At 37.3% G+C, this 13,251-nt stretch overlaps 1 protein-coding gene across 2 annotated transcripts in view; it reads left to right on the top strand.

The window, feature by feature from the left end:
- rem2 (RAS (RAD and GEM)-like GTP binding 2) overlaps window positions 1-13,251 on the top strand; it is a 47,664-nt gene that overhangs the window by 29,680 nt on the left and 4,733 nt on the right. For both annotated transcript variants that reach the window (XM_016671800.1, XM_016671799.1), the window contains one exon: window positions 3,719-3,896. In XM_016671800.1, the coding sequence (XP_016527286.1) occupies window positions 3,719-3,896 (178 nt within the window). The remainder of the gene's footprint in view (window positions 1-3,718; window positions 3,897-13,251) is intronic.

Below are 13,251 nucleotides of genomic sequence, written 5' to 3' on the forward strand. Positions count from 1 at the left end.
TCCAGAGGAATCACCTCAAACCAGATGTTGGACTGGATTTTATTTCAATGTCATTTGTGAATATAGAGCCTCATTTTCAACAGTGGAGCTATAAAGGTTGAAATAGGTTATCATTTTGGAGAAAACCTCACCAACATCAATATTTCCACTAAATAAGAGGCAAAAAAAAAAGTAGTTTGATACAGGAAAAGCCTCTCAGACTCTGAGCTCAAAGCGAGATGCCCAAACTATCCATCCATCCATTTTCTATTCACCCTTGTCCCTAATTGGGTCAGGAAGGGTGCTGGTGCCTATCTCCAGCAAAATGCCCAAACTAGTTTTTTTTTTTTTAAATATTAGACAATTAATTTAATTTCACATAATTATCGCAGTAGAAGCCATTTATTTGTTAAATACTTAATTAAACATGTTTGCCGTGTTTGATGTTTGTTGTAAATGACGTGATACTCACAAAGAACGAGGTAATTAGTCCAAATTTGTCGTTTATTGAATGCTCAGAAACTGTGGTGGCTGTGATGCGCCACAGCAAAGGTACACAAAGGGAAAATAACCTGAACAGGGGATCAACGCTAAGCCACTCGCACCTTTTTGTTCTCCGTTTCTCTTTGTCATTTAAGCACACTCGTTGCCGTGGCAACCGCCTGCGCAAACCATAACATTCAGTCCGTTACGTTATCAGGTTTTCAGGCTTGATATTTATTTTCTGATCATTATTAAGCCTCCCTGAACACAGCAGTGGTTGATTAGGTAATTTTAAACTCCTGCTCTGCTAGTTATTTTGGTAATGGAACCGAAACGCACAGATTTGCGCAACACCTTGTAGAAACAATAATTACTGAGATTATTATTTTTGTTGGGTCATTAATATGAACACCTTGTTGATTTATTTATTTTTTGTTCTTTAATAAAGTTACGAACGTTTTGATAAGGAGTCAGAGGAGGACGTGCTGGTCTCAGCCTCCTGGCGGCGTTCAGTTTGTCACCTAATGCCAAGATAGGCGTATTGCACCGCTGCTGTAGCAAAGCACGAATAGCTCAGAAACAATATGAAATGGGGATAAAAGCTATTCATTAATTTATTAAATCGTGTTTTAGATTGTTCTTGAAAAACTAATCAGTCACGGCTGATTAGTGGCTGCACATGCACCCTTTGATTTTTTTATTTTTATTTTTATTTTTACAGCAAACAGCCACTCCCCTCTCTTGCAGGTACTGCGTACCCCAAATAAATCTTTTAGGGGTACGCAGTACCTGACCGTACTCGCCTACTTTCACCCCCGTTTATACGAGAAGCAGAGAAGTGTTGCACCGTATGTGCGAGTAAAACAGTGATGCGGTTAACAAGGACAAAACAACTTTCAATAATTCTTAGCATCTCATATCAGCCATTAGCAAGGCTAAAATAGTTAGTATTATTAAAACAACGGTATTCTCCAGACACTACAGACTATTTCTTTATCTCTTAGTTTTCTAATGGGCTAACAAAATGTCAAAATTCTGTATTTTGTCAGATAGTTAGAAGTAGAAAGATAAAAAGAATAAAACAGCATGTTTGCTGTACCGTATTCAGCCTTCCTGTCATCTGCTGAAAGTATTGCTCTCTCTAGCTCTCTTGCAGCCTGAATGACCCACAGACATTTTTCAGCATATCAATGAAAATACTTTTTTCTTTTCAATTATTTCTTATCTTCCTGTGCTTCAATTGAGTTCATTTTAATCACTTCTCTGATACAGAAAATCATAATGGCGAGTTTGCTTTCCAACTTAATTGTTTCCATAATAAACTTGCTTTTCCTGAAGACCTGAAAGCTATTCTTGGTACACCTTTAGCTAAAAAAAATACAACATATTTAGCTGGATATTTTACCTTTTTGGAGCAACACAAGTACAAGCTGATTTTAGCTGGGTAGCTTGTTAGTCTATTGTAATTTAAAAACAGCATTGCCTTAACAGTAATGGGTGCTACTCCTTTAGTTCCCAAGCAACAGCTGTCAGTGTTTCTCACAAGTAGAAATATTTCTAACTAGCCAAATTGTTTGTTGTTGTAGGTTAGGGAAATGTGTGGGAGTCTTTTTTACGGCAGCTAACTGGCAATGTACAGCAATAGAAGTTTTTGACTTTTTTTAAACCTACTGGTAATTGACCCATGTTTAACCTGGATCTGTTCCTGGATGACCAAAGTCTCAGAGGAAATGCAAAAAACTCAGAGACAAAAATTCAGACGCTACTTCACATTATCACCAGAGAGCTTTTCAAACTCACAAACAATTCTGTGAATTTATGCATGGAGAATCCATTTGAAAATGTTCTCACTTTTTCAAATTTTTTATGGATTTTCAGTGTTTTGTTTGTCAAAATTATCCTTGTTCTTTAGCCCTGTAATTCCTAAATGGAGCGCCGGCAATCCAGTCAAATTTTCAGTACTGTAATTCCCACACTTTGCGCCATCTGAAGAATTCCAGTGGTTTCTGAAAGGGCAGACGTTGCGCTTTCAAGCCAATATTGGGCGATTACGGTAATTTCACTGGGGAATTCCTTTAATAGATAGTAAATTGCGAAAATAACTTGCTAGATATTTAAAGTTCCAGTTTTTATGTATAAATGAGCAAATATATTTACTTATAGGACATTTAAAGAACCGCGTACAATTAAAATAAGCAAAAATATCTGGGTGGAGATTTTTAATTTAGGACATAAAGGATTAAGCGATATTTAAAATATAAATATCTTCTTTGCCATCAAATATTTTTTAGTTTCCTCCAACAAGCTAGTTGTTTACATCTGCTTTAAACTGAGACCGGTCTGTTCACATGAAGTTGTTTTTAACATTGCATATTCCACCTTTAATGAATGTTTAACCAACATCTAAAGGAGGTCACAGTTTTATCCACAATCGCTTTGCATTTAATTGCAAGCACAGGACTCTCGGCTTGTTGAACTCTTAATCCTTCAGTATCTGCCACATATTAGATTTTTTTGACTAAACCAGATTAAGGAGGTAATATGATTTAGGGACTGTGATGAACAACCAGGTCAGCAAGTCGTCAGCTGGTCGTCTGCAGATGATCTGTAGATATTATCACTTCTTTAGTTTTTTGGGTTTTTATTTTATTTTATTTTTTAGATCTGCTGCATAATCTTCGACTAAGTCGGACAAACACAAAAGCGATCTCAGAAATGCACAAATCTCCTCGTGTCCCAATTCGCCCTGATAAACTTCATTCATTCCAATCTGAACTCGGCCATCTGAACCAGAGAGGGAGAGCCGGGGAGCACAGAGATGCTTGAAGGCAGTTTCTGAACTGCTGTTTCTGACAGAGCCACTCACATTAATTGAGCCTCTGTGACAGGAAGTGCCAGCGGGCTCTTAGTGGTCATTGTTAAGAGGGTCAGGAGAATCAAAGTGAAGCATGACACGCATGCAGTCAAGTTAACCAGAGCCTCTATGGCGTCCTCATGGGACGCTGCTAAAAACTTGACTGGCGCCTGCTTGGCAGTAGCTCCAGTGTCGTAGGGAGAGAGAGAAATGTTCAAGGACGAATTTTTAATCCGTTAATGGCATGTAACAGATCCTGTGTCGCATGTAGCGCCTACCTGACATTCCACACCTGGCCTGGTGTAAGTTGATCCCTACTCAATGTGTGCAAACTAATCTTGTCCAGCAGTCTTGCAAGCGTTACACATGCGTGTGTGTTTGTGTGTGTTTTGCTCTCCCCAGGACCTGTCCACTCTGCAGTGTGACGTGTGTATCTTGGTGTTCTCAGTGACCGACAGGCGAAGTTTCCACCGCACCGCCCAGCTCCGCCTCCTCCTCAGGGAGTCCCAGCCACAAACGCCCATCATCCTGGTGGGCAACAAGAGCGACCTCGTCCGGTCCCGGGAAATCAGCTCAGAGGGTAGGTAGAGCTCAGGTCTCTAAAGCTGTACGCACCCACATCTGCTGATGACTTTGAAACTGCTTCACGGCTCAAACTAAACATAGAGGTCTGATATTTCTCCATACTCACCTAAACATTTTTTAAGGGAGTCTTGTGTTTCTGATGTCTGCCCTGAACCCCATGAAGGTCAGGACTCGATGTAACACAAACCTCTAAAGTTTATTATGACATACCTTTCCTATAGTTTGATTCTCCTTTAAAAAGACACCTTAGAAAGTTTTAGAGTAAGTTCAGTTTTTGTCCAGTTGTAAAAAGCGGTTGCTTGACCCTCACTTCCCTTTTTCACCACATCACTGCTTCCCAATGCCATTCGGTTGTTTACAAGACAGGAAGTCGGCTCTTTGAAAGGTCATAGTGCCTCCCATTATTGTTACTAAGGTAATGTTTTTTTAAAAAGCACTGTTAGCATATTAAGAGTCTACAGCCGCAGGTCTGTTACACAGCAAACTCCAGGCTTGCTAACCAATTCTATAGCCCAGCTAATAGCAGCTTGTTAGATTCCCAGTGTTACTCTACAAAATAACAAAGTGACAGGAAACAATTGTGTTCTGCACAAGAAGCAAACCTAACAACTAGTACTAGAGTCAGAGGCTGTCGTGTTTTTTGGCTCTCTGAATGCGTCTGTGAATCAAAAGCCAAATGACAATATGATAACTATAACAACCAGCACAATATTTAGTAATGTGATCATAGTTGATTTTTTGTTGTATATAAAAACAATCACATCATGGCCTGCATCTATGTCTGTATTTCTTTTTCTTTTCTTTTTTTTTTGTTACATTAAAAGCTTAAAGCCATGGTTTAGTTTTCGTTTTGGTCATGATTCTGTCAGTCATGTAAAGTGGTGATTTTGAAGAGAAGTAGACCCAGCCATCATATTATAAACATCTGATCTTCTCTCAAAAGGCTCTAAAGCTAAGATAAACACTGTTTCTGAGCTTAATCACTGCATTTGTTATTAAAGCCATGGGTTCATGAGTCTACATGTGAGAGAAATTATAGCTGATCCATGCTGTGAAAACCCAACTTGCTGTATATAAATAGTATCCTATGCCAGCGTTACTTTTATTCTTTTATAAGGTTTTAATAGTCCTCCTTTAAGCAGGGAACTCGTATATTCAAAATTGGTTAATATCACACTTTAACTTCTATCTACAATGTCACTTTCTAATCAGCAGAGGGCACTCTTACAGATTGGAGATTAGATTTGACCACAGTGCCATCAAATGAGTTCTAGTTGACTCTCATTGTTAAATGTGTCTGTTGGGTGTAAAACGTGATTCCTTCCATCCGTTTCTCAGGCTGCCTGGTAATATAGACTAAAAGACAAAGGATTTGTGCTGTTTTTACAAACAATGCAAAGAAAAACATTGATTTAAAGCCTTTGGTAGTTTATACCACAAAGATTTTTGATTGGTCATGGAGGTGAGGATTAATTAACAAAAAAGGTAAATGCAGACACCTATGGTATATTTTATTTGAACATATTTGGTGTTTTTTTTATTGTAAATGTCCATATTGTGGTTTGTGTCATGGTTTGTCATATAAAACTATAAAGATTCCTTGCATATTGTGAGTTGGGCTCATGGTATGCTACAGTGTTTTAATAGAGAGGTTGGCAGCTCTATTTATTGGCTGCAATAAATTGAAAAATTGCAAACCATGCCAAGAAAATCACTCTCTTCAAAACACTCATTAAATTAATTTTTGTCACCATCTCCATAATCATTACTAATGTTTTTGTAGCTCATGTAACTGGTGTTTATTGACACTGACCATGAATTAAACAAACTGCATTAGTGGTTATTTAAAAAAAAAGGACTACTTTGTGAATATGAAAAGTATAGCATGCTACCAAGCATTAATCTTTTTTTTTGGTCTGTTTAAGTGGAAGGTTGAGTAAATTATTTTACAAGATTATAACTATATATAATAATAGTCACAAAAGAGGATAAGAAACAACAATGCTGCAAATGTTATAATGTGGATTTACTGTACGGTGTATAACTTTTTCTTCTTACTTAATCTTTTTTTTAATATGTCCACAAATCAAGTTGTAAATTAAGTCATCACTGTATTAACCCAGTTAAAACTTAATTTAAAAAGCATGCTTTTTCACAGAACGCAAAACAAATGCAAATCCGAGATGCACTCTCTATTACCTTAAATTCAGTGATATGCTTTATGGGACTTACACTTAAATCTTTCTTAAATGCATGAATGCATTTAAATTAATGTGTTTATGCAGTGTTGACAAACACATTAATTTAAATGCAGAGAAGTCTGCACAAAAATCAGAACTTATGGAAAGTGTTTTTAACAGATTTGTTAGAATCAAAGCAGCTTTATAGTAAATTGGGCTAAATTTGATATACATTACGAAATGAATCATCAATGAAACAAATGAAATGATGTGTGTTATTTTACTTTACTTTAAGGCCAGGATTTTATTAATTGCACTGGATTTGGCCTGTTATCAGCCAAAGACCTAATCTTACACCATTCTAGCAAAATTATCTCAACTAAATCTATGCCAGACGTGGCACCGTGTAAACAATCTCCAAAAATGTTACTCTGTATTGCTTTGAAATACTGACAACTGTGGTTGGAGCAAAAGGTACAATCATTTAGTTGTTTTAAGTTGATTTTACTAGTGTATTATTATGGTGGGGTAACAGTTTGACAGATGCCCCGACCTCTGCACCCCAAGAGGATGCGGAAGTTTAAGGTTTGCCTCGACCACAATTTCACAGGTTACTGTGTGAAGAACGCAAGATAAAAAATTTAAAGCAGTCTTTGTATCTTTGTGTTGCCTTCAAGCAGTTCTTCAAATGGAATATCTTGAATGGAACATCTCTTGTAATTATAGTTATCTATCCTGACACTTTTGCTGCTGTTTTCAATAAGGAGTGCCTAAAAGCCCAGAATAGAAGTGTGCAAATAATACATGCCCTCTCTCCCACACATAACACGCACAGACATCCATTTTCCAAAAAAACAAACCTTGGTAGCTTTGTACCAGACTCTGTCTTTGATCAGTAAAGTTAATGTGGTTAACTAATGGCAAAACAAAAAATATCATAATTTTGTAAAATGTAAAAATAGTTTTTCAGGCAAATATAGTTAAACACATCATGTGTAAACTAAAGCAACATGACTTTAACAGCATCTAACTCTGAATTGTTTTATGAATCACTGCATTAAATAAGCAACAATCTAGTATTATACCAATAGTGATACACGTCTTATGTGTCTATTTATTGATTCATTGACTCTTTAATTAACATTTATTTGAAATATAAAGCTGCTTATTATGTCAGGTATTTATAGCTGATAATTGGAATAAATGAATCGCAATTTATGTAATTTTTTTTAATCAAGTACCACAACTTTTTATAATGCACACTAATTTCTCAGACTGAATAAAAATTCAATGTCTGCTGCCTTGTTTATGCATTCCAACTGAGAGCTTTATCGCTTAAATTACCAAAATCTCGTTTTGCTCAAAAACATTTGTGAAAAAGAAAAAAAATCTCAAAACCTGGTGGGCATGAGAGTCACAGTCAATAAAATGTTAAATCATATTAATAGGACCTTTTAAACATTGTATAAATAATGACAAATTTTTTTCTTTTATTTTTGATTAAGAAGTGACACACTCCAAAAATATTTTAAGATTTTATTTAGGTGTTGAACTATGGCACTTTTGGCCTTCCATAGACTAGTGCGTGTCACTTCTGCTATCCTGCTGTCTTGGCGTTGTCACTGTTGTGGCATTTTAGTTGACTATTAATCCTAAATGGTGACAGCTATATTGCTGTCTTCAAAGCTTTCCCATCAGCCTCAGCTGCTCTCTGCTACATCATCCATGTCATTGTGAGTTCAGTGACAGCAGAACATATTTCTAAGTTTATGCTCAATGTGGTTTCACTGCTGTGGATTAATCAAAAATGAACTCAATAGAATCATTTGATGGGAGGTTTCTGAGTAAATTCTTTGGACTCTTCGGTGAATGCTTCATGGCGTGCTGCCAGGCTGAGCTATTATCTAGATTTCATTAAAGTTTAAAATAGAAATTAGTTCACAGGGGATTCCGGTGGGAGCAAAACGATTGACCTTGATTACAATTTGAAATCGGTGTGTGCACACAGACATGGAAGAACCTGAAGCATCCGCTGTAATCTCAGCAATTTCAGCCACATGTCAAGTTAGCAAAAGCAAGCGCTGTCGCTTTGTCCCCTTGGGTTTTCCTCCCCCTATTTTTTCTTTTTGTTTTGTTTGGCTTTCCAGATGGCAGGTCTCTATTTGCATTATCTGCCTCTAGCAGGACACCGCAGCTCCTGCTATCTTTATGTTCTTTTGGAGCCACCTTATGCGCACACACGGCTGCACGTCCACAGACACATTCGATGTGCTAACAAGCGTTCCCACCATCTCTCTCCCCATCTACTCGCTGCCTGATGTCGGCGGGGCTGTTTTAAAGCGAGGGCTGTGATAAGGATGAGAGGAAGAGGAGTGACACAGGGAAGGATGGGTGTACGAGGATGATGTGTGTGTGTGTGCGAGTCTCTGAGCGGGAACCTCATCTTTAAAGGAGATGTGTGTGATGCATTGTGTGAGTGTATGGTGGGAGAGAGTGAGGCTTATTCTGCCGTCCTTGAAAGAGTCACAATGAGTTCTTAAACCCTCAGACTGAGCACGGTTTAGCACAGGAAGGCTGTGGGAGAGTGCTGCAGCCACACTCTGCTTATGGCTAACCTGATTTTACATTCTTGGCTGTTGTGTCCAGCAGACTTTTGTATTTTGTGGCACATATTTGAAAAATATGCCTGACTGGCCCGCTATGCCTGAAAATGTTCTTGTTTTGCATTATACCTCCATGAACGAGAGTTGAATTGTCAAACTTCTGCTGAGATTTCTGAAGAGAGTCAAAATAAAGAATCTAAATTGCGGAAACAAATACAGATTCAAACTTAAAGTGAGGCTCTGTATCACATTTCAGCTGCTTTTATTTTGTCAGAGTTGCATCTTACCATTTCTTCGTTAATAGTCAACTGATCTCATATCCTCACTGATTCAAAATGGATGACCCTCACCAGAGTGGGTGATGATAAACATTGCTTTAGAAAATGCTCTCTTTGATCTGCCTTGGCACACACTGTTCATCATTTAAATTAAACATATATATTTTTCTTCAAAGGCTCTACTTGATTTTAAACAGCAAATTACCTTTTCTGTTATTGCGATAATAAATTCTGCATTAAAATGTATTACATGTATTCACATGAATAAAATGTAGTTATTGTTTTTATATACATACATATATGTAGAATATAAAATATATAGTATAAAATTGTAAATTGGCATTTGCTTTATTAAATATTTTTCATTTGTTGCTGTTCTGCTCTTTATCCATCTTATAACCCGTCATGCCTCACATGAACTTAATCAAAATTCACTGCATTATACAGATGAAAACATGAGTATCAAAGTTTACTCTTTAGATGGGATAATTTAATCATAGCATGTCTTTTGTCCAAGATTGGGAGGGTGACCTGAAGAAATGGTCACTGATGATGTAAAAGGTCATATTTATCTGCCACATCTGCTTCACTGCTGCAGACAGAGAACAAATGTAAAAATATAATGTAATTTGTTGTTTTCTGTCCTCTTAGGTTTTGTGCTTTGCAGTGAAGCAATTTAATTAGCTTTTTTCTAATATCTTTGTACACTTAAAATAAGTAAGCATTAGCCTAAAAGCAACTTCTAACCCAGATATAGAAAATAGAAACTTGTTTTAAGTCAACTCTTTAATATTGATTTAAAAAAAGTATTAGTTCCAGTTGCAGTTTTTTCACATATAATGGGAAAAATGTCTGGCTATAAGTGAAAATCTCAGTGGAACTCTTTTAAAATCAATATTAAGGAATGATTGACTTTAAAAAAAGCTCCTATATTTGTTGAAAAGTTACTTGTGAGTTAGTTTTTATTTCAAATGTCTAAGATATCTGCACTAGAAACTAGTTTAAAAAAAATATTTGGTAAGATTTCATTTTTGCAGTGTGGAAGCTTTTAGTTGTGCACCAAAAGGACACTCCTAAGGGATGGACGAATGGCCGGTACTAAAGCGTGTTCATGATTTAAAATGAATATTATCATTGCTCTCATTCAAGAGATAATTTAAGTGATGGGAAATGGGGTCCTGTGAAAATGCTATGCGCAGTAGATGCAGTCATAATGGACAAAAATTTGCAAAAGATGTCCTCACAGTTGAGGAAGGCTAATTGCTAATCAGACCTTAGCCCCCACATGAAGTAATTTCTATGCATATAAAACAACTCGCACTCAAAATTCTCATGAAAAGTTATATTAGCTAATCATAAACCTCATTTGCAAGAGACCATTGTTTAGCTTGGCGTCGGCTTACTTTGAGTCATAATAACCCAACTGATTAACATTCATGATTATAGGCCTCAGGCTGTGAGCTTCGTCATTCCACAGATGTTTCAAACCAAACGTTAAAAAAATATGTAGAGAGAGAAACATGAAAGATTAAGCTAAAGAGGGACCCTGTTAGTGTGGTTAACTCCAGAGAGAACTCAGTACTTGGTGGTGCTGATGGGATAACGGTTTCCCCTGGCATCACATCTTGAGTGTTGTTGCTGCCACTTGACAAGGACACAACTTCATGATGCATTTAGCACGAACAACAGAGCTTTGCTGTCAATTACTCCACATTAATTGTTTCCATTTGTCCTCATTTCTGGTGTTTAATAACATTTTTCACAAAAGTGGGGGAAAAAAATATGGAAAGAGTTCAAAATCAGCTTCTGGTCCTGATAGAGTTATACTGGCAGAACAACTACTCTCAGCTGATTAGGAGTGATACAAAACAGCAGTTTCAGCATACATAATTCAGCATGTGAAATGAATGCTGCTCTGTTGAACAGCAACAAACTACACAGTGGTCTCATGGGAAACCCACACTGGTATCGCTGCACTGCCTTGTGCTAATTGGTGCAATCCAACTGGCTGGGGTTGTCAAAAATAATCTACATTTTGATGATAATCAATGGGGGAAAAATAAAGGATTTCTTCCAAAATACAAATATTCATTAAAGTTTATATAAACTGAAACATTTTCTTCGTCCAAATTTTGAACTTTTCGGAGTTGCAATAGGTACACACTACTTCCTAAACTAAAGCAACTTGAAGACACCAATTAACCTAGCATGCATGTTTTTGTAATGAGGGAATGAGCCAGGGTATGGGGGGATTTTGCTGCCATAAGTCAAGAGCTTATATTTTCAATTTGAAAGCAACACCTTGAGAGAAATCACATATGCACTGTGAGAACATGCAATCTGTATGCAGACCAAATGCCAAAAGATTCAAACGCCAGTTCTCCTTGCTGCAAAGCAGCACTGTTAAAACCGTCACCACTTAAGCTTTTTTTTTTCTTTTTGTTTTAAAGTGTACATTAAAGCTGACAAAACTCCATTAGAATCTATTCAAAATGCAACCTATGTAAAAGTACCAGAAACATACATTTAACAGAGCTGCTGCTGAATATATTCACGAGCCAGATCCTTTTCTTAGCCTGTACTGTAATTACTTGTTCGGCTTTATTCGAGGTACGTTCTTCACGTTGAATAAGGTGAAGTGTATACTTCACCTTGAAGTATATAAGGCATTGACAGCAATGACTGTCATCTTGTCCACTTTCTTACTAAACAGAAAAATTGCTACGTTTTTGCTAAATGACAGTTTTTCTTATTTGTCTGGAACTAATTATGAAAACAAAATGGTCATACTGTTACTAATTATTATGTTTTCTGATATACATATAAGAACCCAATCACCTTATTAATGGGATACTGAGAATTTTAACTTTATTATTCATTTTTTGTCTTTATAATATCTAATTATACTATCATAAAACATGCATGGATGCAACATGGGAAGGAATATTTTACCTTTCCAACTAAACTCAGACATAAATGTACCTTTTTAATGCCAGATAATAGATTGAAAATTCTGATCAGAATAATAGATGTGAATTGAGTTTCTGAAAAATTAAAATTAAGACTAGCGTGTTGCTCAGGTTATTCCGGTCTGAATCAGATGGCAAATGTCTTCCACTCTGCCCAGTTTAGGCAGCTTTGCGGTTCCTTCAATTACCCTTTACCTTGCCAGCCTCTTTGAAACCCAACTACACCTTCACTTCCTCCTTTTCATCCTGTTGGAGTGAATCGATCTTGGCACTTTTGCTCTCATGCTGCTCTGCTGTTCAGGTGTTCCTTTTCATCTTTTCTCATGGAGCAACATGAAGGTCTGAGAGAATATAAACAGTGCTGAATAGAAGAGGAGAGGAGGCTTCTGGCACAGCAAACATCTGGCATTTGCATTTACTATGCCGCATGATAATGAGGGTGCGGAATAAGTAGTAGGAATACTAAACAGGAATTTGAGTGTGTTTATAAAATCTGACGTTTGAAAATCTGAATGGGCAAGTTGTTTCTCAGTGTTAGACAGAAGTTGGTTTTTACATCTTTGCTGTAGTTTGCCCTTTGAAGTTGATGGTCAACCAAAGACCATCAACCAGGGCCAGCAATACTGAAACGTGTGCCTGAGAAGAGTCCCGATGTTTTCTGTGAGCACACGGCATTAATGTCTTCTGATGCGCTTGCCTGTCGGAGGAAGCTAAGTGGCCCCGGCCGGCTGCCTAACAACCTCCATAAAGAACCGGGGGCCCGGCTCAGAGTGCTGATCTCATAAAATCTATTTACAGCGCGTACGGTGACACTTTAATTCTGGTATCTCTCACCTTCCTGCTGTCTGTTTCCATCTTTGCCACACACAGGTACACATACTGTCACAGTGGAACATATTTATCATCCGCTCCGTGTGGCGACGCCGTTGCCCTGCTCCTCGGGGCTCGGATTAATAAGTAGCCGCGCTCTGTTTGCATAGTCAACGTTCTTCACGTCCGTCTGTCCCCTCAGTCCGTCTCTGTCCTCTTATTTTTCTTTTCTTATTATTCATCTCTATCTTTCCCTCTGTTCCATTCTTTGTTTCCCTTAGTCGGCAAAAAGTCACACGCTGCATGTTATCGTCTCTCTTTTGCTAATCTAAACACACCTCTCTGACCCAGTTCTTGTCCTAACAATCTTTTTCCTGCTCTCTTTCTGCCTCCTCACCATCTCAGATTTGCTTCCCCTATTTTTTCCCCTTCTTCTTTCCTCACACTTTCTTCTAGTCTAATTTTTTTTAACTTGTCTGTTTTCCTTTTTTTTGTGATTATAATTATAAT

This window comes from Poecilia formosa, unplaced genomic scaffold (genome assembly GCF_000485575.1).
Source record: "Poecilia formosa unplaced genomic scaffold, Poecilia_formosa-5.1.2 Scaffold51, whole genome shotgun sequence".
Lineage (NCBI taxonomy): Eukaryota > Metazoa > Chordata > Actinopteri > Cyprinodontiformes > Poeciliidae > Poecilia > Poecilia formosa.